Here is a 25445-nt window from a genome sequence, read left to right on the forward strand (position 1 = left end):
AATTAGTTGTTTATTTTAGAAGAGAGCTACATACCAGTGGTTTGTGTTTCATTTTTATGAAAGAAACTTCTTTCATAGAGAAGCATGTCAAATGCCTTTAAACACACACACACACACACACACACACACACACCATGTAATTGGGAGGTCATTAAAAGTCAACATCTACAGAAAATCCTCATTCATAGTTTTGTGATCACCTTCTGGTGTTGTTTCTTTATCATCTTTTATTTCAGGACACTAGCAGGGAGAACTGTGGTACAGTCTGATCTGGATTACACCAGAGAGATAAAGCAGGGAAACAGCCACACATAGGAAGCCAAATTAATCCAAAAAATGCAGCTTCTTTTTACAGCAGAATGAGCTAAGGGCCTGTCAACCCAACAGTCTCCTGCCAGTGGGTGCCCATGGAACATAAATTGCCATAAGCTAAGACTTGTGTTTTCAAAACCAAAGCCAAAATGTCTAAATGACACTTTGTATCCCAGAAAAAACTGTGTTCAGCAAACAGACTATCTGGCTTAAGAGAATTCTTCTCCAAGACATGACAATATTATTAAGAGGAGATGATTCTTTCCCTTCATATTCTCTAAGAAAAACAGACAAGATGTAGAAACAAAGCAGCAAGCACTCAACTTAGACTACATTTATAGTGTGATAATATGTGATGCATAAAAATGCTTGGGATTTATGGAAGAATTTACACTGAATGTGGAGACCCTTCTGTATGAAAGATAAAAGCAAATGCATATTTCTATACATGAGCAAGGCTTGCCCAGCCTACTGTTATTAGTCCTGAGATTAGCTCAGCTGGTTAGAGCATGGGACTAATAACACCAACATGTCTGTTGCAGAAGAAGCAGCCATTCTGAAATAATACCTTGTGTTCTCATGTTTATGTTTCCACAGAAATGCTAAATTTTTAGACAGATTATTTGATTCAGTAATTCTAGACTAGAATTCACAATTCTAGACTAGAAGGGTGAAATTATGGTTATGAATGTCTTTTCACCTTCATTCTGTTTCCCAGCACATATAAGAGTGCCCATCAAGAGTGTCCATGACTGGGGGGGAAGAACTAAATTGAAATTTCAAAAGACTGAAAAGAACACTAGGGATGCAGACCATGCACAGCTCGGCAGCTGTTCTGGCATTAAGAGAACACATATTTCCATTTTATTTGTTTTGTACAATTTTATTATTAGATGGTTAAACAGTTACATTTTATTTTGTCCATGGAATAATAAATGTTCCACTAGAAAGCTTATAAATTTATGTAGATTATTACCAGATTCTACTACTGTTTCTAAGTAGGATGTTACACCCTTGGTAGCTTATTCAAAACCTGGCTTTTTTACTTGCGAAATCTGTATCAGAGAAATGGATTATTTTAAGAAGCTATTTTTCATATGGAGCTGCAAGCCTCTCACTGTCATGGTTTCACTGCAGCCAGCAGCCAAGCCACTCACTCACTGCCCCACCAGCAGGACTGGGGAGAGAATCAGAGGGTAAAAGGCAGAGAACTCATGGGTTGAGATGACTTTAAAAGACAGTTTAATAGTGAAAATTAAAGCAAAAGCTGTGCACTCAAGCAAAACAAAACAATTCACAGCTTCCCAGGGGTAGGCAGGTGTTCAGCCATACCCAGGACAGCAGCGCCCCATCACACGTACAGTTGAATTTAGAAGGAAAACTCCATCACTCTGTGTCTCCCTTCCTTTTTCCTCCCCTCACTTTATGTACTGGGCATGATGTCAAATGGTCTGGAATATCCCCTTGGTCAACTGGGTTTGCCTGCCCCAGCTGTGTCTCCTCCCAGACTCCTATGGCATCTCCAACTTTCCTTGCCAGCATGGAAGTACTGAAAGCAGAAAGGGCCTTGACTCTGTGTAAGCTCAGCAATAAAAAAAGCATTTTTATTTTTGCTACTGTGCTCAGCACAAATCCAAAACACAGCCCCCTACCGGCCACCTGGAAGAAAATTAATCCTCTCCCAGAGATAACCACCACGCTCCCTGAAAAAAATTTGACTCAGAATTACATTTTAAAAATCAGAGGTCTCCTTTTGAAAGAGTGAAGTACCAGGAATACATGCAGAAGCCGCAGTATGTAGAAACTGCTCTGGCTGTCTATCACTTATCCTCAGGCACTTCCCACTGCAGGCAATGAAGTTCCAGCAGACCTGTCCGTGGAGGGCCTTGCAGTGCCTGCACTGCACACAAGACATTGGCCCACTGAGCCAGAGCTGGGTTTCCTGTTGCAGAGCCTTCACACTGTGTTTTTGCACTGGGGTCTGAATCCAGCTGTGCTCATTGCTAATTACAGACCTGCTGTGCTGCTCAAGAGCCCCAAGGAACCCAAAGGTCTTGCAGAAGTGGCACAGATCCTATGGAAGATGGGGTGCCTGAGGGATGGATCAGTACTACAAATTTGTAAACTTTGCTGGTCCACTAACATTTAGTGCAAACCTGTGAGAAATAACTTCATATTATAGTTCTTAAAACAATGTCAAAATCCAAACACAATTCCTGGAAGAAAGAAATATTACCAGTGAAATGGAGGGCTTGCCAACATGACTTTGCAGGGCAAAAACCATTCTTTGACATATATAACATGTACGTAAACAATACGTGATAGAAGTAAGGAGTTTTATTCACCCTTATTCTCCATGAGAATTTCTCCCTGTAATTGTTTTCATCTGTAGATTCAAAAGAAGTAGGTGAGTAGACAGAGAACCTCATAAAGAATTACCTTGTGATTTGATTCGGAACCAATTTGGAAATTAAAATTGAGGCAGTTTGTAGTAAAACAAAAATAAAATTGTGTATGGTACATTCCTGGCAGAGAGAGAGCTGGCAGCTGATGCAGAAAGCTTCCCTTCAGCATAGTTTCCATGAATCTGTATGTGCTGGTTTTGATTAAGAAGTTTTAGAGTTCTCTTGTGTGTTCTCCAAAATGTCAAGTTTTTATTAAGGTTAGTCTGTAGAATTTTTTTTTGCAGAAAGCACATTTTGCTTTTTTGATCTGCTATTGGAAGCTTTTTTGATCTGCTATTGGAAGCAAGTAGTGAAAGAAGCCCTAGAAACGAGCTGAAAACATGTGGAGGAATCATAATCAAAGCCTGGGCTGAGATCTGCTTCAGTTTGATATGACAGCTGATCTTGCCTCAATTTCCCAGTTTCCAAATACTGCAGCTTACCCTATGTTTATGAAGCAACCAGGAGAACTTCAAAGTGTAAGTAGCAGAGGAGAGCTGCAACAAACAGCAGATGTGGATTACACATGAGGTAAATATCAAGTGTGTAGAGAGTCACCTTGTTCAGGAGCAGCTCTCCCTCTCCCACCAAGTCCAGGGAAATCATAGGTCAGAAAATACAAAAATGGACATTTCTTGGCTGCTATGCGACGGTGGGACACTGCATTGTTTAGGTTAGCCTAAGTCCTTCATAGCTAATGTTCCAAAAGGAATTTCTTGAAAAGTCAACCTGAAAAGTCAAAAACAAAAGTGATGTACCATCTTCTTCCTCACTATCTTTGTTCTTTAATCTGTCTGTATTATTCACATTGGGCTCCAGATGTCTTAAACTTCAATATGTATGCTGCATGGTATTTCTAGGTAAAATTAGCAACCCCAGGACTTTTTCTCTTCATTAGCAAACATGTTCATTCTAACTTGATTTTTATCTGCTGTGAAACCACTTCATATATTGTTACTGTCCACAAATTCCAGGTGCCTCTGTGATACTGCCAGACTAAGGCTGAATGCTCCAAGATTATTATTTTTTTCTGGAATAATAGTAGCAAGAGATTTTTATCTGTGAAATTCCTGCACAGAGAGATCTGGCACAATGCCCTTGGTTCTGAGAAACAAGGTAAACATTTTCATATAAACACCCAAGTGATTTTGCAAACCATACAGAATGCACAGATAAGGAACTAGGAAGCTAATTATAGATTGGAAGGGGACCTTGAGGATCATCTAATTACAACCCCCCTGTTGTGGACATGGACACCTTCAGATAGACCACGTTACTCCAAGCTCCATCCAACATGGCCTTGAATTCCTCCAGGGATGGGGCATTCACATCTTTCATAGGCAACTTGTTCCAGTGCATCACCACCCTCACAGAAAAATTTTTTTCTAATATCTAATCTAAAGCTACTCTCAATTTAAACCCATTTCCCATTGTCCTGTGGCTACATGTTCCTGTAAATATTCTTGCCCCTTCTTTCCTGTAAGTTTCCTTCAAGGCTGCAGTTAGGTAACTCCAAAGCCTTGTCTTCTCCATGCTGAACAATCACAGTTCTCTCAGCCTTTCCTCATAGAAGAGGTGCTCCATCCCCCTGATCAGCTTTGTGGCCTTCCTCTGGACTCACTCTGGTAGGTCTGTGTCCTTCCTGTGCTGAGAATCCCAGAGCTGGGTGCTGTACTCCAAGTGAGGTCTCAAGAGAGAAGGATGCTGGGGGGGATCCCTGTCAAACCCTTACCCACTGTTGTGGTTACTCCATTACAGAGTCACTAGTTTGGTCAGACAGGATTTTCCCTTGGTGAAGACATGCTGGCTATCTGGAATCACCTCTCTGTCCTCCTTGTGCCTTAGGAAGTGTCAGAGGAATAATTTCTCTTTTACTTCTTCAGAAGACTCATTACTACAAATCTTTTCACATTAGTCTTCCCTTCAAAGGATAACTAAATGTACTTTGCCAGAAAGGAATAGTTTCCATTTTTAATTGCCATCTCCGGCCCAGTCGCATTGATCTAAGATTTACAGTGACTGTTTCACACGTAAGAACTCTTCCTGTTTGTTAGAACATTCATTTCCTAACATTTTTCATTTTGTTTATTAAATATGAAGTTGTACTGTATCTCAACAGATCCTACAGGAACAAGGCTTCGTGTTGATTTTCATTATGGTGCTACCTGACATGCCTGGCTCCTTAGCAGACTTTAAACAGCTTCTTAAATCTCTGCCAGTTGTTCTAACCCTGTCATACTCTTTGTCCCTCCTTTGAATTCATCCATGACTGTGATCCATGGGGCCCAGACATCAAGAGTGAACTTGTCACTTCTCTGTCTTCCATCACATACTCAGACCTTTTCCTTCCCTTCTTTTGTAATGTTTTTATCTAGAAGGAATAATAATAATATAAAATGCAGTAGAGACTGTAATAAAATCATCCTCATTGAAAAAGAAATTGCAGAATCATCATTAGGATTCACAGTGGACATAGAGATATGACACCAAGGGGAGAGTCTAAAGTCAGTGATAGGTCCCAAACTCTTTCAGTACCTCTTTAACATTTTATTAAGTAAAGGGAAACAAAATATAAGGCAGAAAATATATCAGGAAGATAATTTTTTTCAGTGTGCTACTGAACAAAACCACCCAGTGTGACTGTGATTATGTTTGATATTCTTTTGTATCTATGATTTTAAACTATTAGTGGCAGTTACTCTATTTTCTAAGAGAAAATGGTCTTTAACGATTTAATGTCATTATATTCTAATTAAGTATTAGAGATAGTGTGTTCCCTGGCAGCCATATTCAAATGGGCTTAATAACAGTATGATTTTTACATGTGTAATGAAATGCTTCTCAGCTACCATGAGATAAAAAGAATTCTTGGGTCAACAATAGCCAGAACGCCTCTCTCAGTAGTCTAAAATGTTAGCTTTTCTTTCCAGAGAAAATGAAAGATTATTCTAAGGCATCCAGTTTTCCTTATAAATACTGGGTTTGGGTGGGGTTCTTCTTTTTAATTACTAAAGCTGAGCAAAGCTTTATTATCCACTATCTGCAGCTATACTTGTATGGTTACTAACAGGTAGAGAGCTGTGTGCGTTTATTTGTTTTTAATTCCCAAATTTATTTTTCCACATTTTGAATCTTAAGTTAGTCCTTAAAGGTTGATATAAAACTACCCCCTTCAGAGGCAGCCAATATTTGGAGCTGGAATTTCAGGCAGAATAAATCAATAAAATTAAAGTAGGGATTTGAGACAGTGTAATAAGAGAGGAAAAAAGAATGGAACTACTTATAAATCATAAATCAACCTAGTTTTATAAGTAGTTTTCATATAAAAGTTAATGAAAAAGTCTATTGTGTATTCCAGGTAAATCAGTGTGGTAACAATGCATGCTCATGTCTCCTACACAATCATTATTCCCTTTGAAATAACATATTTTGGGGAATTGAAAAAAGGAAAAGCCAAGGACCCTTGCAGCAGAGTCCCTGTATTGCTTTGTGGGGATACATGTCTTCAGAATCAAATTCTCTATTCCAGTTTTCATATATATTTTATACCTGAAGTATTAAGATATAGGGGAAAAAAGTTCTTAGTTTTTCTGTAACTGAGGATTAAAGAACTTTTGTTCTTTTTTTGGTCCTTGATGGGTTTTTTTTTACAACTAAGGCCAAGGTAAATGATGGAAGGGAGTTTTCCCCATTACACTTCAGTGTCAATTTTCAGTGTGGAAAACTATGGTCCAAGAGCAAATTTCAATATGCCTTATTTCAGGAGGTGTTACTAGAATGTGTCTTATTTCAGGAGGTTTTACTAGAGAGACTTAAAAAGTTCAGATAAACTGGAAGACTACAGATTACACAATGCAAAGAAGATGGTTTGTGTGTCTCACTTTGATTTTAATTGAGAAATTGAGACATTTCTCTGAAGTGGCAGGTTAGGTCAGGACTGTCTGATGGCCCTTGTCTCATCTTCTCTGTTTCCCTCCATGTTCTGCTTCCACCTCATGTATCCCCTAGTAAGAACAGCTATGAACAGGTGCTTGAACTGACCTGTATATTCCTGAAATGTTTATATCAGGGTTTTTTTTTTTTTCTCAATTATCTACCTTTCCTAACTTACTTTAATTGGAAATGCTTTCTGGAAAAGCCTATCTCTCCCCGTAATTATATAGGGATCTCTAGGAAGACGATGGTACTGATTTTAACACAGTTATTTTTCTGAATATTGAAAGTTCCTCATTTATAAGGATCTGGAATAAATAAAAGAATAAAACTGCTCTAGAGAGGGAATTTATTTCTTTTTGTACCATTTTGTACATTTCTGGGACCTTTCCAAGATCCCACTTTAAAAAAACAAAACAGAACAAAAACCCCTGACAAAATATGTGCAATGAAGAATTGAATTTATATATTTATGTCCCCCTTACCCTTTCAGCGTATAAGTTTTCTTATTTATAATTGGAATTAAATAAAATTAGGGAAAACTCTTGCTAAATTTGCACATGAACTACAATTAAGAATGAATTTGTAGGAGAGTCATTTCCCAAAAAGTGAAAAAACGGCTTTGCTTGTGTTTCACCATATCAGTGTTTCAAACAGAAAGGCTTTGTTAGTCACATTGGTCCTGGGAAGGCAGAAAGTTAATGTTTTGACAGTTTTGAAAAAAAACTACTGAATCTGCAGGGAGCTGTTATTTTCGGTTCTTGTAACACAACAATCAAAACCTTCTGGAGAAACTTATTTGCTGATTCTTCTCTAAAGAAACTACTGATTTTCTTATAAACAAGTAAAACTTCAGAGAAGTTTTTCTGTACTTCAGAGAAGTACTTGCTGACGTCTCTAAAGGATCTACTGATTTTCTTGTAAAGAAGTAAAGCTTCAGTCTTATCTCTACATAGCCTGTTGCTTGGCACAATTTAAGCAGGAAGGTAGATTTTAATAAAAGTGTAAAAGGTTCTGGTAAAACTAAAAATATAAAAACTTTTTTTAATTTGTGCTCAGAGGATTCTGTGGTTTTTATATATGCCTAGGGCAATTTCAAAATACACAAATATAAATACACAAAGTATAAATATTTTGTACTTTGGTTTTACTGGGCCTTACAAAATAGTGGAAGGACAGAAGTCCTTAATGAGAAAAGTAATTGTTAGCAATGTGATAGACAGTACTTACTAAATATTATGAAATAGTTTATTTTTTTTTTCCATAGAGTGGTATCTATATTTTTTCCTCAGCTTTATCTGTGGTATTCTTCCAGAGAAGAGCCAGTTTTTAGTAGTACTGTTATTTAGTCCTCCATATGACCAAACACACTTATGCTGGGATTGCTAAGCAAAAGAAAGATGTATCACTGCCTATGTAAATTTTAAAATCATGTTTCAGTTTTCAAAACTGAATTTTTACTTTGATTAGTTTAGTCTCCCATCTCACCAGCCATAAGCCATCCCAAAAAAGGCAGAACGATGCAAATGCAAGAAGAGGAAGTGATCTTCAGGCTTTTAATGGGAAAAAAAAAAAACAAAAACACAACAACAAAACAAATTGGACAGACAAGAATGGAGACAGCCAAAATCACTAGTCACTAGGAAACTTAATCTTTGATTTCAGCACATCAGGTTAAGGGAATAATTTGTTCTTTATCATTTCCCTGCATACAGACATGGGACTGGCAAGTGCTGATGCACAGGCAGATGGATTTCACATCTCCTTCCACAGCACATTCAGGGATGGCAAAACACACACTACTACCTGAGTGAATTGTGGAAACCACACAACAAAGTTGATTGGTTGGTCTATACACAGGAGTTTTGGGTGATACCCTAAGGAGGATGCCCATAGGGTAAGAAGTTTTACCTCCAGGAATCTTGTAAGTGCTTGCTTTCTTCATGGAGAACATGCCTACAGGGAAACTCTACAGCTTATGTCATCCCATCTTGTTATACCTTTACAACTGGAAGAACCCACCTGTGCAGGTCCCTTTGTCCTTGTAAAACGATGCACTTTCCTGCCCTGATTTCCCCTTTGGAAAGGAGTTTGTCTTTCTTAAGCAAGCTCAAAATGCTATCCAAAATCAGACTGTGCCCAGCTTTTATATTAATGCCCTCAGGATCTGAAATGGCTTCATTTTAAATAGCAGAGAGGCATATCAGTGTGATAGTTGTGGACCATAGAATGGATTTGTTTTACAATAAACCCCATATTGGTAACCAGGGCTTCAGCATGCTGAGCACATGAGCCCACCTGCATGAGGTGCCTGCAGGCAGAGGGAACCCACCGGAGCTGCCCATGGGCAAGAAGAGGCAGGAGCAGCTACAGGCATGAGCAGCAGCATAGTTGTCACACATTTTTCATACTACTGCACACCTCAAAGGGAAAAAAAAATACCAGTTATGCTAATAGACAGTCTAACTAGGTCTGTGTGCAAAGGGGTTAAAGGCTGTCCTGAGAAAGGCGGAAGGGGGGGCTGTAGTGGAGCTGTATGCACGTTGTAGTTAAATCCAGCACACTTTTGGCTGGCAGGGCCTCTGAGCACCTGGAATTGCTTTCTTCCCCTGGTGTCTGCCCAGTCAATTTGATGAGAGCTGTTCTCAGGCTCTTTGCTGAGTCCCTGGTGGGTCCTGCAGTGCACTCAGCGCAGGGCAGGCAGATGGAGGAGCAACACAGGCTGGTTCCTCAGGGGTGGTGAACTGGAGAAAATTAACCTGGGCATAGGTGTGGCTCAGTGTAGGTGAATAAGAGTTGAAGCATAAATTTGCCTTCACCTCAGCTTCTCTCTTAACCTTGTATTACCCAACCAAGATCCCTATCCCATGCCCCAGGGTCTAACAGTGTAAACACCAGCCAGGCTGGGGATAGATCCCCATGTTCAGACCCTTTCCATCTCAGCAGGTATAACCCATAAGAGGACACAGAGCAGATGGCACTAAGAAAGCTGTGCAGAGTCTTTCCCAAAAAGTGAGTCTTTGCCAAAGTAAATTATCATCAGTTGTCATTTAAATGAGAATAAGCTTCACTGATTACTTTTTGCATAATCATTCAGAATGAAACCAGATGTTCTTCAGGCCAAGTTTTAAAGTGCAGTGCACATTTAAAGAAAATTCTCATAAGAAAAGGGATATTGCGTCTTGTTCGTGAATTTGTTTATCTGAAAAAACTTATCTTTTATTGGTGATGAGAATATATTTCTGAATCAGAAACCATTTCCCAGCTGTTAGACAAAGCTATATGGAAATTGCCGTCCCAGCAATGTTAATATTGCCGCAGCATGAGGCAAGCTTTTGTTTGTTTTTAAAAAGGAACAGTAACTTCCCCTCAGGAAGACTGCTTTGAATCAAAACTAGGTTTGAGCAAGTGTTTTAACAGATTGATTTTCTAGGTTTAATTATTTTAATTTTACTTGCTTGGAACTTTTACATTTCTTGATATGGCACATTTTCAGTCTGCAGCCAGGAATCTGGTTTTCAATGTTATATGAGGATTCAAAAGGAAGCAAATCACTCTATCTAAATCATCAGAGAAATTCCTTTTGGTTATCCAATCTGTTTGAAATTGTCAGGACATCTCCTTTTCCTCCTAGCTTAAAAGACCTAAAGCATCCCCGCCTATGTGTGTTTCTTCCTGTTGGAAGAATATTTATAGCATTTCTGACCTTTGAACGAACTTTTAAGAATCAATAACAGCAAAGTGGAAAGCAGGTCAGCAGCAGTTTTCCTCTTGACTAAGTGTAGCCAGTGTTCAGCTTGGAATATCTAATATAGGAACTACCATAATCACATTTAAGCAGCATTTTTGCAGGAAATTTGCAGATTTCTTCTGCACTGTCACGTAGCTACCATCTGAAGGATATAAGGCCAGAACCAATGGTGTCACTGATGTTTTTTTAAGTTGTTGTGTATCAATTTTTTCATGGCAGAACTAATACAAAAAGCCTTGAAAGGTGGTGCTGAAGAATCATTTTATTAGCTGTGTTTTGCCACTGGACAAATGTAAGCTGATTAGAAACTGTTCTCATTAATGACTTATCACAACTGAAACACCATCCATTTCTTTCCATTTCAGATTACAGTAATGAAATTGACAGTCACCCCTCAATGTGTGAGCAGAAGCAGCTATATGAGATGGCTCAAGACAAGATCTGTTGATTCAGAGTTGTTAGCCCTATGACCCTACAACTCAAATAATTTAAAGGACCTTTCCTAATTCCTCAAATTTATGATGTTCCTTCCGAAATCGAAGTGTTCCCATAATGAACTAGACATCTCAGTGCTGTTTGCTGTCTCCTTCTAAAGGGGAAATTAATTTCTCTTTATTTCATTGTCTAAAAGCAAAGTTTCTCATTTAATTAAATCCTTTCTTTCTCCAGAGCTTCCACCCCAGAAAATTCTTGTTGCACCATCTTTTGCCTGCCACAGGTTCCTGGTAGAAACTGGTTCAGATTGTAACTGTGCATTAGAAGCCTGAATTCCAAATGCCTTGAGTTAAGCAAGATGAATCCCATTGCTAGGGGTGACAGTAATAGCTCTCACAGAGCGAGAGGTCTTCTACCTTGTAATTAGAGTGAATTGTTGCAGCCAGAACTTCCTCTCATGCCATTCCATAGAGGTAGCAAGCAGGGTTTTACTCTTTGCTGGAGCCTTCTGAAACTGCTGTAATACATAGGGCTTCTGTTTGCAAATACGATGTCATTATTTGGAAAATAGCTCATAAAAGCTCAATTTTTCTCCAGTATTTTCCTGATTGACTGAATGGAGAGACAATGAGAGCTATAAAAATCTTTTTAATAATTCAAAAACTTTATGGCATCTCAAAAGAGTTGTTTTCATAAGTTTCTTTTTCTATGTCCATGTCATTTGAAGATTGTGTCTACTTGTTCAGCCAACCATCCAAATATGTCTAAAAATACAAGATATATAAAATAAATTTACTGTTATGACAACTTCTGTTTGCTCAGAAGTTGTTTGATCAAAGGTATTAGTAGTCAGGAAATTAGGGAATTTTTTAATGGATGCTATCATATTTATTATTATTGCATTTAGTGTTACATTCCTGAAGAAGAACGAAGGAAAACATTTCCACATGAAGTTCTACATGAATTATTAATGTCCACTTTGAAATTCATTGTTTTTTCCTAGTTTATAAAACAGCCTTAAAATAGAATAATTTTGTCTCCATTTCTTCAAATTTGTAGATTCATTATATCAAAGACTGGTTTCATTCCTCTCTCCACATACCCATTTCCTTCTTTTTGCTTCTTTTTAAATTTCTTTCAAAGATCAATGCATTGCACCATGTACATCTTCCGTTCTCTTAAACATAAAGCTGTCTTAGCATTTCACTGTTCTCCAAAATTTGCATTTCAGCTTTCAGCAATCTCTAACCAAGTAGAAGTTGCTCTTTTCCTCTTATTCCTAACACATTTTAAGTACTTTGAAAAAATCTATAAAGCAAGAGAAAAACTGAAATTGTGATGTTACACCTAAGTCAGATCTAAGTACTGTATTGGTTTCTAACTCTTCTGTCTCTAACATAAAGTTTGAGACTAATTAACAAATCAACCTTTTGTTTCACCAGTTCAATAGACAAAGGACATTCATATTAATATTTCTGATGAAATTGTAGTTTATCGGTTCATTGAGACTGCTATTTTGGCTCCAACAAGAAGCTAAAGTTCATCTGGCAGTAGCAGATGGATTTGAAAAAGCAACAAGGTTACGTGGACACTGGGACAGATCCATTATTTGGAAACAGCCAGAGACAAAGCCTATGGCAGAGCTGGGTGATGACCAGGCAGTTTCACTTTCTACTGAATTTTCTAATTTGCTGACACTGCCATAGTAGTTACATGTGAGTTTAGATAATGCCACAATCAGCAACACTGGGGTAGTTGTCCACTCATCATTTGTCCACTCATGATTTCTTCAAAACTGTGTGATAACTGGAACTGCTAATTCTGCTCACCTAAGACTGGTGAATGCCCTTAAGAGCTACTTCAGTCTGTTTTGTTGGGTTTATGTCAATGCTTAAAGACTATAGGTCATTTTTATGCATGCCAAGGTACATGCTGTCTCTTACAGTCTGTTTTATCTCATGGTTTCACCTTCATTTGTGGCAGCTCCATCAGTCTGGTCTGTGTGGCCTCCTGCCTTCACTGCTGCAGTGTTTGGGTGGCAAAGTCCATGAATTTAAGTCCTTAGGTCTTCTTCTGTAGCTGGTGCACGCAAGGCTCAGCTGCTTCTTTGCTCAAAAATGTCTGCCTGCCCCCAGCTACCAAACACCTTGTCATGGTCCACGGTCAGTACCAGAACTTGAGCCAGGCACTGGATCTGGATAAATGTCAAAATATACCAGCTGTGCACAGGCAGCTTCTCACACATCTTACAAGTACAGGAGGATGGGCTGGTCTCACTAACAGCATGCAATTTGGTTTGATGATTTCAGAAAACGATGAGGAGCAGGAGGCTCTGCTGTCACTGGACAAGCCTGGTTGGTATTCCCAAGGTAATGCTATCCAGCTTTATGATCTACTGAAGAAGATGACTGGCAAGTTGGATCCTAAGGTATGTTACAAGTGAGAGTCAGTCTTTCTGAAAATATCCTGTTTCAGTCAAGAATCCACCAGACAAGCTTTCATTAAAGTTATTGATGTGATTGGTCACAAACTTCTGTTCTGGTTACACTTACTGCTGTCTAACAGCTTGTAGCCCAGAACTGGAAGTAGCATATTTGTCTTCTTATTGGTAGAATATGTAAACTTTCTAGATGTAAACTTTCTGTATGCAGGGTAAACATTTTAGCAGCTTTGGGAAGAATCAGGTTGTAATCAGGAAATGTCCCAGAGGAAATAGATCATATATATTAAAAGATGGATCAGTAAAAACTAGGAGTATGTTAAGTACAGGTCTGGATAGGTGAAAATGCCACTAATGATGGTGTAACAGCATTTTTCATAATGAATAAATTCCTTCCTGGACACAGAATAGTTTTGAGTCACCAAGAAGAATGTTCTGTCTTTTTTTCCAGTGTAGTCTAAAACTTGTTCCAGTTTAGTGTATTTTTTTGGTAGTTTTTCTACTACTTCCCGTCAGACTATTTCTGTCAGCCAAAAAACTCACACTTCCTTTTGCTGGTCCCAGTTAGGCATCCCTTTCCAATGCCCCTGGAGGGTGAGAGCAAGGAGGGTGTGTGGGGCCAGCCTTCCCCTTATGGAGCTTGTTGAAGATAAAACCCCAAGCTTGACATTAATAGGATCTCTGCATGTCTTGACCAAGTGTAAACATGGAGGAATTTTTATTAGGTCATTTTAAGGTTCTTTTTCTCTCTCTGTGAAATACAGTTTGCTTGTGTGTTCCTCATATACAATGAACTTCTAATTTGCTTCTTCCCTCACAGGTTGTTTATTTTGGTGACAGTATGCACTCAGATATTTTCCCAGCTCATCACTATAGCAACTGGGAAACTGTCTTCATATTAGAGGAGCTTCTAGGGGACAAAGGTATAGTGCCTGCAAAGGCTGAATCTGAGCCCTTGGAGAAGAAAGGAAAATATGAGGTAAGGGTTCCTGCAGATGTTTCCTGGAACAGAATAAAGTAAATTACAAAAATCCTCATGTCACCTGCACTAAGAATGAACCTGCTTGTCTTACCAGGGTACTGGCAGCATCAGCATCTCCTACAGGTGTGTCCTACTTGTCTTACCAGAAGGATGCTGTTCTGCCCCAGCTCAGCAAAGCATGGGTGACACAGCACCTCTACCTGGAGCTAAACCACGTATCTCAGAAAAGGAGCTCTGTGTGCTCTCCCTTAGCAACATCCTTTTTAGTAACAAGATCCTTCCATCCCACAAGGAGAAATGTCATGCCCACTTATTGCAAGTCCAGTGCCTGAACTCTGCTGAGTTCATGACGTTTCTCTGTGTGTTATGGTCAACTATAAACAGGGAGGAATTTTTAATACATTGTTTTGAAGGTTGCTTTCTCTCTGTGTGAGACATGCTTTGCTTGCACTTTCCTTATATACAAAAAACTTTTAATTTGCTGCTTCCCTCACAAGTTGGTTTTGGTTTTTTTTTTTTGGTAACAGCTGTGCTCAGATAGGAGGAATGGCTTCAAAATCTGGCCCAGTGCAGACTTACTGATAGTTACCTCAGATAAGTAATATGATTTTCAGGTTGATCATAGTTGGGAAGTGGGGCTGTCACCCTTTTATTTCCCACAGAAGGTGGGAAGTTGCTATGGTTTATCCTTTCCTCTGCTGCCAAAGAGCAGAGTAGATAGGAAATAGCACTGAGATGAGGCAGCACTGTATCTCCAGGATGTCCCATGTAGATAGGAGTTACAGCAAGGCTTCACTCTCCATTTGAAGTGTCTCTTCATTTCATATGCTACTGAATAAATAGGTCATTTTCTTCTAATTGCAAAGAAATATAGATGCTTTTCACACTTCTCTTTGTAACACACTAAGCTATTTTTCTTTTAAAATAATTACTCTTTGTGATTAAAAGGTAACTTACCAATAGAAAAGATATGCGGGGGTGTGTTTATTCTTGATATGTTTTTAATCCAAGTGTTATAAAAGCTCCTGGTTTTAATGGAGAAAAGGGTCTCTTCAATGGGACTAAAACAATATAGATGTAATCTCTATATCTTATTTTTTTAATAGACATATCTCATATTTTCCTCCACTACCCTGATTTCTAAACTGTAGTCAGACAAGTACATTTCAGTCATTGAAATAAGGAAATGTAATCATTCAAGTTTAGGCTTTTTCCTGGGCCGTAAATAAACAAAAATGAAGTTGAAAAAATTCAATATCCTATCAAGAGAATGTGTTTCTCAGTAGGAAGGGGAGGTGGGGGAGGAAGAGCTAGTAGCACATACAGGTTAATACAATTTGATTTAAATAATTAATGCTTTAAAAATAACTCAAATCTTCTATAAATTTGTTTATTCTCTGACTGGAGCTTCTGCTGCATTGCTGCATAAAACTTAAAGTTTGGGAGATTCATTCAACATGGTTTCTTAAGTATGTTCATTATGTGCTTTTGAAGCACACATCTTTAAACAGAGACAGAAAGTGGTTCTTTTCCTGGAAGTACAAAGAGTAATGGATTGATTTTTTTTCTGAGCCACGATGATGATTTGGTTTTCCCTTGTTACGACACCTCTGCTCAACTGCTCACAAGATCCATCTTCTCTATCACAGCAGTTGTCAGGCAGCAAATTGAGGCTTTTAGACAGGTGCTTGACATTTCACTGACACTGTAGCATTCTTGACAAGAGATTGCAGTATCTCAAGGAGACACCACCCCTACCACACACAGCCCCTGTTCCGTTTACATCCGCTACCAGTGACAGCGAGCAAGCAAGGGAGAAATGAATCGCGTTGATTAAAGGAACCTGAACCAGGGGGGCCGTGGCAGGTCAGTGGTGTTATTTCATTACCATGCTGCTCACTGGAGTCTGAACAACAGGTCACATCCATAGCTCTGCAGTTGACTGGGCACCACTAACTTAACAGGACTGGTTCAAAGGGACTCCCTTTACAAACCTGTGAGAGTTTTATTTTCATTCCCCCAAGCAACTTCTCCCATTAACTCTTTGGTTAAGAAGGGAGAAAAAACAATTCAAAGGATTGTACAAAGTCAGGTGCTTCTGGAAAATTAGTCACAGATTAGATTTCATCTGGTTAATCAGCTTAGCATTCACTGGCAATAAAATACAGTACTACTGTAGATATTCCATGCCATGTGCTGTGTGGAGAGAGGGACTGAAAATTTAATACATTATGCAACTCTCAATGCTATAACTCTTTACAAAATACTATTAAAATAAGAAAATATTACTTTATTTGGCAATTGCATCTTTCAGAAAGAAATTACAAAAATCTGGTTTTAGTTGTTATGCTGGTGTTTCATCACTAACAGCGAGAGGGGAAGAAAACAACCTTCTCACCAAGTGGGAGACTGTGGTTTCCATTTTCATTTGCAGTTTTTGTCTTTTCCCTTCAATTAAATGCATGCTATAAGCCAGATACACATAACTGTGAAATTATGGTGCCAACTGCAGTTCTTTTAAGTACGTGAGTCATAACCAAATAAGCAAGAGAATAGCAAACTAAAAACTATTTATGCAGTTACTTGGCTCCTAAGTGAATTGCAGCATGCAGGGTGAATAAAAATACAAGGCATTGTGTTGAAACAAGATTTCTCTCCCTCCCTCCCAGAACTGGGGGTTTGTTTGTTTGGCTGAAGGTTTTGGTTCCGTTTGTTAAATGTGTGATCAGTTCCATCAATGAAAACAAAAGAAAAACTGGAATTTGTCCCAGGATTTTGAGGAAAAATATTACAGAGAAGCTGTCAGTCTGTAAAACCTTGGGCTATACGAATGAATGGAGCAGAAATCAAAGAATTAATTGGATGATAATTTTGTAGTTAGAAGGGAAAACTTAATTTTTACAGTGTTGCCTAGTTGACTGGTTTGTTGTGGAAGTCAGGGCTGATATCCCCCTGAATTTCCATTAACTCCCTTGATGTGACCATGGACAAGGCTATTTATATTATGCATTTTTGTTCTGTTTGTCTCTTTATCTTTGGCACAAAGATTTTATTTTAAATTTGCTTATAGTGATCCTTGTTGTAGTTTTGTAGTTTAGGTACAATATTCATGTGTGAAATGTTTTATATTTGCATGATATGTAGGAGGGCAGGTTCTGTGCAACAGAATTCAGACCAGTGGGTGGCTTGTCCATTTTCACACCCTGCATGGGTGTGGGATTCAGGGATATTCTGTTGTTGTGGTCAGCACAGCTGTGCTGACAGAAACATCTCAAATACTGTTTTTTTTTTTGTTTTTTTTTTTTTTTGTCAAGATTTAGTGGGGTGTTACTACCTTGGGAAAAAGCATACAATCACCAGTACCATCACTCATTGGATGCAGTAGAGTATTCCTCATGCCCTGTTCTTGCTATGGCATAGATGGCAATTTGCATCTAAATAAAGCCCTTAAAAATCCTAACAGCTTGATCTTCCATTCCTATTCCTTTTACACCTTTCTTTATTTCATCCCTTTACCAAATGTAGAAAACCTTCAGAGCTTGGCTCCCTGCTAATTAGTATTTTAGAAAGGTCATTTGCAAGCTGACAAACTAGTGTTGCCCAAGGGTCCTATTAACAGATTCTGTCTATTCTGTTAACAGGCCCTATTTGTCTAGAGTTAGCAAAGCAAAGATGGTAGCAAGTATTCCAGGTGTTTTGACTTTTTGGAAGGCCCTGGAACTTGGGAATTTCTGGTACCATCCCTATTTCCCTGAAGTGTAGATATTTTATTTGAGGCTTTGTGCCCTCAATTGACACAATCAACATCTGACCTGCTGCTGTCTGACCAGTATGCCTGAGAGAAAATCCTATGCCTGGGGGATTTGCACCAGAGAGAGGGATTGCCCAGCACTTTCCAGGATCTACTGTCCTGCTGTGAGAGCAAATTCTCTGTCTGGGGACTGCAGGAGTGGCTGATACATCTTCCAGGTCTCATCAGACCTGCTGCTGGGCATGTGCCTCCAGGCATGTGAGTAGCCACAGTAAGAGGAGACTTTGGCCTCATTTCACAGATGTACAGATTCATGGTGTGTGGTCTGTTCTTCATTGCAGGCTATGATATGTGCTGCAGGTGAGATAAGAACATCTTCAGGGCATCAGTTAGGGATGGAAGGGGGAGCAATGTCTGATATTTCCTAGGGATATGATCAAAGATTCTCTCTTTACAGATTTTAAATCGAGATTTAGCCTACCACACCTGCCCTATCACATGTAGATAAACCAGTAGCAAAATGATGAGAGCTTTGAACCGGGTCACTTGATGAGAAGTCTTATATCTAACTGGTTTTGATTTCACAGAGGGCTTGGGTTGTAAATCAAAAATTTAACTCCCTCCTCCTTAATAAGGAAGAAAATCCCACTCTAGAATCAAACCTCTGTAAAAATCAGTTAATTTCCTCAGGCTACATTTTTAATTGTCTACTGAACTAACCATACACTTCAGAAAGCAGAACTCTCACATCTTTCCTCTTTTCAATAAACAGGACCCTGTCTTTGCTACAAATGCTTATGTGGGCCAGTACTGGGGTTGTTGTTTTGATTAATCACCTGAGCAGCTGTAAAAGCCTTAAGAATTTTCTGCATGTGTCATCCAGCTGGCAAACAGATTTTAATTCATCAGAGCATCTAAACTTAATTATAATTGATGTAAAGTCCTGGGATTGGCATGGAAAGATAAGATTTAGTGGAGAAAAAAAAGAAAGTAACATGCTGTTCCTTTGTGCAAGGCATTAAAAAAAAAAACAACAAAAAATCCCAGGACTTCAGTTAAATGCTTGTTTTGTGACAAAAGAGGAGGGGTTTTTCTGTTTACTTATATCAGAAGGCAGAAGTTAGTATCTATGTTTGTTGAAATCAGTACTCCCCCCCATCTATACTCAGAGGAAAAAGTGTAACAGACACATGGAAGAGTGGCTCTGTGTTTACTGGTGTAGTCTCTTCAGCTGCCTCAACAGCTTCCTGATCAAAAGATACAGGCCTCTGTCATAAACACAAATGGTTCCAGTAGATTCTTAAAACTGTTCAGAGAGAGGTTAAATGGAGACTAAAATACAAAAGTTTACAAACCTGGAGGCACAAACTGTGGTATCTGTTCTGTGTTCTGCAGTTCTGAGAAGTTACTTTGCACACAAATGACATTAACAGATTTTCTATAGTGTAGTTTTGTTTCCCATTCTTTCATCTTTCTGTAGATGTGTGCTGGCATTTTTTCTGATTGCTCATGGCAGTGTATAGCAGGTCTCAAGATTAACTTGTAAAATGTCAATTTTTCCAATGCTGCTTTAATGCTTTCTTTAAAACATAATTAGTCTAGATGTTGTTGTCTGAAAATTAAAAAACAATTAAAAACATTCGTATTCTACAATTTTCTAGGCAAATGTTTCTCCATGGATTCTGTGGCTCTGTTTTCACTCATTCCTCAGCTCAGAAACAGATAACACAGGTGGCATGATGCATTCTTTGCAGTTACTCCACCCAGCATGAGGAAACTCCTTTTCCCCCAGGAGGAGATCCCTGCTGTAACACAGCCTCTCCAACAGAGAAGGACAGCAAGCAATTCACACCATCAAAAACAAAAACAGAAGAACAGGGAAAACAGAAGTGGTTTTCTTAAACAGTTTAAAAAATATTTATAGTTAACTTTTTATGTCCTAGGGAATCCATAAATTGTATAAACAGGAACCTGGGGACTTATGGGAAGAAGATTGTTATTGTATTGTTATTGTCTTTATATTTTAAAGCCACATTGCTCCTGAGGTACAGTATAGGCTTCCCAGACAGTCAGAAAAACACTAGAGTTCCCTAAACTAATGCTTGTGGATAAACAAAGATTTTAAATTTTTTAAGCTGACATATTTATTTGTTTGTCTTTCAGGGGGATCAGCTCAAAGTTCCTTACTTTGTATCTAAACAGTGGGGCTCTTTCTTCGTGGACAGATTGCCCAGCCTGGAAAATGCAGAGGAGACTTTAGTTCACACATGGTCCTGTAAATGTATTAGCACTTACAGCACTATTGCAATCCCTAGTCTGGAAGCAATAGCAGGTAAGGAAGATATGTGGGGCTTTTTCCTAATAAGCATGCAGTATTCATAGTAAGTTTGTAGTGCTGTAGATCTGGTTTTGCGATTATATGTATCTAAAATACATTCAAAATATTCTGTTCATATGATGCAGCACCTAGCACTAGTGGCCATTGATTACTTTGATGTTTGTGCTTTTAATTGTTGCCTGATACACCAGGGGTTTTGTTTGTGCTTGCAAATGGAAAGTGTTTATTTGATGCGCTGTTGGAGATAGGGTGCAACATTTACAGACTGTAGCTTAGTTCCTGAACTTGGTCCCTACTTCCCCTCTGTGATTTGCTGTTTCTACTTTCAGTGGTGAGATACATTCAAAATGAACAACATGCAAAGTTACTTGGGAGTGTTATACTTACAAAAATATTTCTGACTGCTCAGCTTGTTACATTTCCCTTATCAGCTCGCTGTAACTTTGCAGCGGCAGTACATTTCAATGTTTACACAGTGGTGATGAGAACCCCCATGTGCTCCATCTATCATTTTGCAGTACAGAACTTTGTCGATACACATACCTAAAGAAATAAACAAATTATTAAATTAATGAAGAAACAGAAAGCATTTTGTTTACTAACCCCTCCATTCAGCATCTGTTGCCTGCTTCGTACATAAGATCAAGGAGTAAAAAGTTTGTTGCAAGAGAGTATTTCAGCTTGCCCAGCAGTGATTTCTACAGCAGACATCTGATAGACCTTTTCTTTGCAACCATATTTTACAGGTGTACTTACATTGTATGGATATATCAAAACAGAACACTCATAGACTGCCACAATTTATTTATGCCTCTGATATTTGCCATTTTGCAATCTATTTCAGCCTAAAGACACAAAGCCCAAACACACCAAGGGAAAATGCCAACAGAGAGATAATTTTTGTAAAACTCCCATCTAATACCTTTTCCAGGCTCATGCTGTGGCTTGCTTTGGAAGTGTTGACCAAGAGAAAATGGTCAGCCACAGTCTGAAACTCGCCTCCCAGCCAGCTCCCCACTAACCACAGCTCAGTTTAAGGGACAAGCAAGGCCTCTCAACCTCAAATATGTGACAAGCTTTCCAGCTACAGATGAAAGGGTGTGAACCCATAAGGCACATCTGGGCAGTCAGTGAGTAGGATAGCTGCCTGTCATCAGCCATGGAGCTCTTGCAAAGCCTGCTTCTCCATGAGGAGGGACACCATATGCTGTCCCTGCCTGCATTGAACCAGTGCTGGGACAGGGTGTCATGTCTGTAAAAGTTAAAGCCCAGTACTAAAGGACAGGGGAGAAATAATGTTTTAACCTTGCAGCTGTGCACCAGACAGCAGACTGTTGAAGGTAGGAGAACATCTCTGCTTTCTTACAGAAAGTGGTATTTCTTGTTTGTTTGTGTAGAAGAGAATATGTTCATTATTATGAATGTTAAGGAATTCCCAACTCGTCTTGAATACCTTGTCTGACTCCTGTCACAGCAAGCTGTGAGAACTCTTGCTCTGCCAAGCCCTGAAGTTTTTGGCTGCAGTTGTAAGTCATATCTTAGCTACAGCTATTTGGGAATAACTAGCTAGAAGAGATTGAAATGGGTTATGCGAGTTTGATGATCTCCAGCTTTTCTTTTCCCATTCATCTGCTTTAATTACCAGCAGAGGACTTTTGACTGCCAAGCTGCAAAAACTCAGGCCTTTCCTTAAGATGCCCTGAGTCCAAGCGTGCAGCCAGGCTGCCACCATGCTGACCCATGAGCCCAGCTCCCAGCCAGCGCTGTGCTGACTGTGTGAGCTCAACTCTGCCTGGCTCAGCCTTGGCAGCACCTTGCTCAGCCTCACCCAGCCAAACAAGCTGCCACCTCCTGCAAGCTGGGGGTTGGTAAGGGCTTCTCTATCAACAATGTCTGACCTGGCTTTTGTACACCTACATGAGCAGTAGTAAGTGCCACGTACAAGTCAGGATGCCATCAACTTGTGATCTGCAAAAAATATTTGGTGAAATGTGGCAGATGGCTGCAGTGCTGACTTTAAGATTGATTCTTGTTGTTTGGCTGCAGTGAATGTCTGTGCATAAGAAACAGCTTGGTTTACTTCTCAAGACACATTGAAAAAGATTATTCCAAAGACTATTCAATGTTAATACTAGTAACTCACTTACTCAATACCAGTTCAAAGATGCATTAGAAGTTCTGAATTTCAAGCTTGCCTCTGGCAAGGAAGGTATTACTGGCATTGCAGACTATTGCATCACAGTTCATCATCCAAACTCTACTGAGATTCCCTGAAGAAAAACTGGCATTTTCTTTGTGCATGAAAAAGTATCTTTTGTTTATTGTTAAAATTGCCCAAAGGAGATCTTCTACAATACCTTCTGTGTACTTCCATCAGTTTGGATTGGAAATCAGATATTTTATATTGACAGTACATGGTTAATAAAATAGTGGAAGCCAATGTCCCTACTCCTATTCTACATACCTCACTCACAAATCCATCTGTTTCTCCACTTTTCTGCTCCTCATTTACAGCTCCCTTACAGATTTGAGCATTTTAAAGCACAATGATATCATGAGACAGATTTTCCAAGCTGGGATCCATTACCGTGGGAATGTTACTTTAGAGCTCCCACATGGAAATTAAAGGTGTAGGGGTCTCTCTGAAAAATGACATTGTGCATAAACCACAATTTCCAGGACATCCTTCTCCACTCCAGAAGGCTAAGTATGAGCCAAGTAGAGGAAGATTACTCTTATCTTTCCTACCTGAATAATCTGAACTTTACCTTCAAGGACAGCAACCACTCCTCTCTGACCACGTGACCACATTTCCAGATTCCCATTTTAATAATTGTGTTTAATGCATCATATAGGCATTCCAACAGTAATTTCAAAAATACCATTTCAGACAGGTCTTTTGATTAACAGTTCTTTGGTCCAAAAATGTGATACGCATATTTCAAACTAATGTTTTGCCTTTCAATCTCACTATATTTGATGTTTTTATAAAAGCCACACTTCAAAAAATTCCATGAGGAGTTTCAGAGCTATAGAGGGGATTTTTGTAAGGTTTTTTTTTCTTTATTATAAAATAAAGGTTAATAAAGTGGGCTCTAAATTGTAATAAGGACAGCATAAAAATATCTTTTCTAATTCCATAATTCTTAACCTAATGTTGTAAACTTATCTCATAACCTCTGACTGGTGAAGTTTGTCACAGGATTAAAAACTACTGCAAGCAAGAAAAGGAGATTGAGTGATGTTGCAACTCACGAGAATTTCATTTCAGAGAAGAATTAGTGCAAATGTAAATGTTTTATGGAGACAGAGTTCATTTCACACTTTGGAGATTAGATAACCAAGCTTGTGTCATGCATGAGAATAATGCATTGTTTTGAATCTTGTGTGCATTATGAAGTCATATCAGGGTTTGCCAATATGGCTGCATAAGTTTTTCTTCATGCCTTATTGTTACTTCAATTAGACAGAACTAGAGAAAAAATCTCCATTATAATTCACCAATGCTGTCTCTTTAAAGATGCCTACAGATCCCTGCCACTTTCTGCAGGAGTTTGAGTCATCAGCCTGCTTGCTGTATAAATATAATGATAAAATTGCCAGTGAACCATGACAAAGAAGTTCATGTTTCTGCTTAGAACTGCAAATTATCTGTACAATGGAAAGCTCAAGGCAGCCGTGTCTGGGGCTCCAGAACTGGCAATGTGCAGGTCGCAGATACAAGGGTCTGCCCAGCAGAGATCAACTGCAAATTGCAAACTTCACACACCATCTTCCACATGTATTTTAAAGGTGATGCCCTGGAGGAATTAACTGTTATCATGGAAGACATGAATTTCACTAATCTTGTGATATACTAGTCACTAATCAGCCATGTACTACAGCCATATACTACACTAATCAGCCATACACTGATTTCTGTATCCTGAACAGCAATGTTTGTAATTGTTGCTGAAGTGGAACAAAAACAAAAAAATCCATCATGTTTTTGCACCTTAGTTCTATGTTTTTTCATTGACTTTACATCACTTAAAGTAAAATCCAACTCCTTTTAATTAAATTAGTCCTTGCTGTAACCAGACTGAAAATCTTGCTCTTATTCAAATGATACAATAATATGTCATACTCTTAAACACATAGAACTATTTATCTTATGCATTGCTAGTTAGCAGTAACCTTTCATATTTAATGCCTTATCTTACAACTGTGCTTTTGCTTGCCAACTTCAGTATAAAATTGTATCTATATAATAGCATCTAAACACTAAGTTTATCAAAATGTTTTGAGGATTTTAACTGCTTTGGGAATTTGCTGTTACAAATAATAGTTGCTGCTACAAGGCCAAAGAGTTGTTTTTATAATTAAAGCTTTTATGCAAAAAAAGTGTTCTTACACTGGGTGGAAAATTGGTGTAAATACATTACAGTAACATTTCTGAGGTTTTCTGGCCCTGAGGTTTCATGCAAGGAAGAAAAACAGATAATAAATACAACTGAGTAGAGAGAAGATATGTGTTCTAAGCGTATAAACAGCATTTTGATCTATGTGTCAGTTGAAAAGCATCAGATAGTGTAAATCTGATTCATCTGTTCCAGGAAACTAGTTTCAATGTTCTCCTTTTAGAAGAAAAAAAAAACGCATTCCCAACACAACCAACAAATATAAGGCATCTATTTTTCAACTGAAAAATACAGCTGAAACCAACAATAAACAGCATTTTAAAATTATTGTTCAATAGATCAGGACTAGTTTATAAAAAGTCTTCAGGACCTAGTTACTTCCCAAATGGTCTGAGACCTCTTCTTTACCACAGGATTTGACCACTTGGTAGTGATTTTCAGTGTAGAAAGGACAGTACTCAGTATATTACAGTTTGGTCAGATTTTCCTTCCTCCTCCAGAAAGGTTTATTGACTTGTGCACCTGAAGACCGTGTCAAATCATGCAGAACCCAAAAGATTACTTCCTAGCCAATAGCTGACAGAAATGCTCCTGCCATCGTTATTCTGCTCTATGAGATGTCAAAGTACAGCCACCCCGAAAAGATTAAAGGGAAATCT

General features: G+C 38.7%; 1 protein-coding gene across 5 annotated transcripts in view; it reads left to right on the forward strand.

The window, feature by feature from the left end:
- Positions 1-25445, forward strand: part of NT5DC1 (5'-nucleotidase domain containing 1) — a 147806-nt gene that overhangs the window by 95572 nt on the left and 26789 nt on the right. For 3 of the 5 annotated variants that reach the window (XR_014953721.1, XM_085575060.1, XM_021555531.3), the window contains exons 9-11: positions 13185-13303; positions 14136-14294; positions 20212-20380. Coding sequence is in view for 4 of the 5 variants with exons in the window: in XM_085575060.1 (XP_085431186.1) it covers positions 13185-13303; positions 14136-14294; positions 20212-20380 (447 nt within the window). In the remaining variant the exon portion in view is untranslated. Of the gene's footprint in view, positions 1-13184; positions 13304-14135; positions 14295-14391; positions 17756-20211; positions 20381-25445 lie in introns of those variants that run through there. The other 2 variants (XM_085575058.1, XM_085575061.1) reach the window with 1 other exon arrangement.

The sequence above is a fragment of the Lonchura striata genome, chromosome 3, assembly GCF_050655825.1.
Source record: "Lonchura striata isolate lonStrDom1 chromosome 3, ASM5065582v1, whole genome shotgun sequence".
Classification (NCBI taxonomy): Eukaryota; Metazoa; Chordata; class Aves; order Passeriformes; family Estrildidae; genus Lonchura; species Lonchura striata.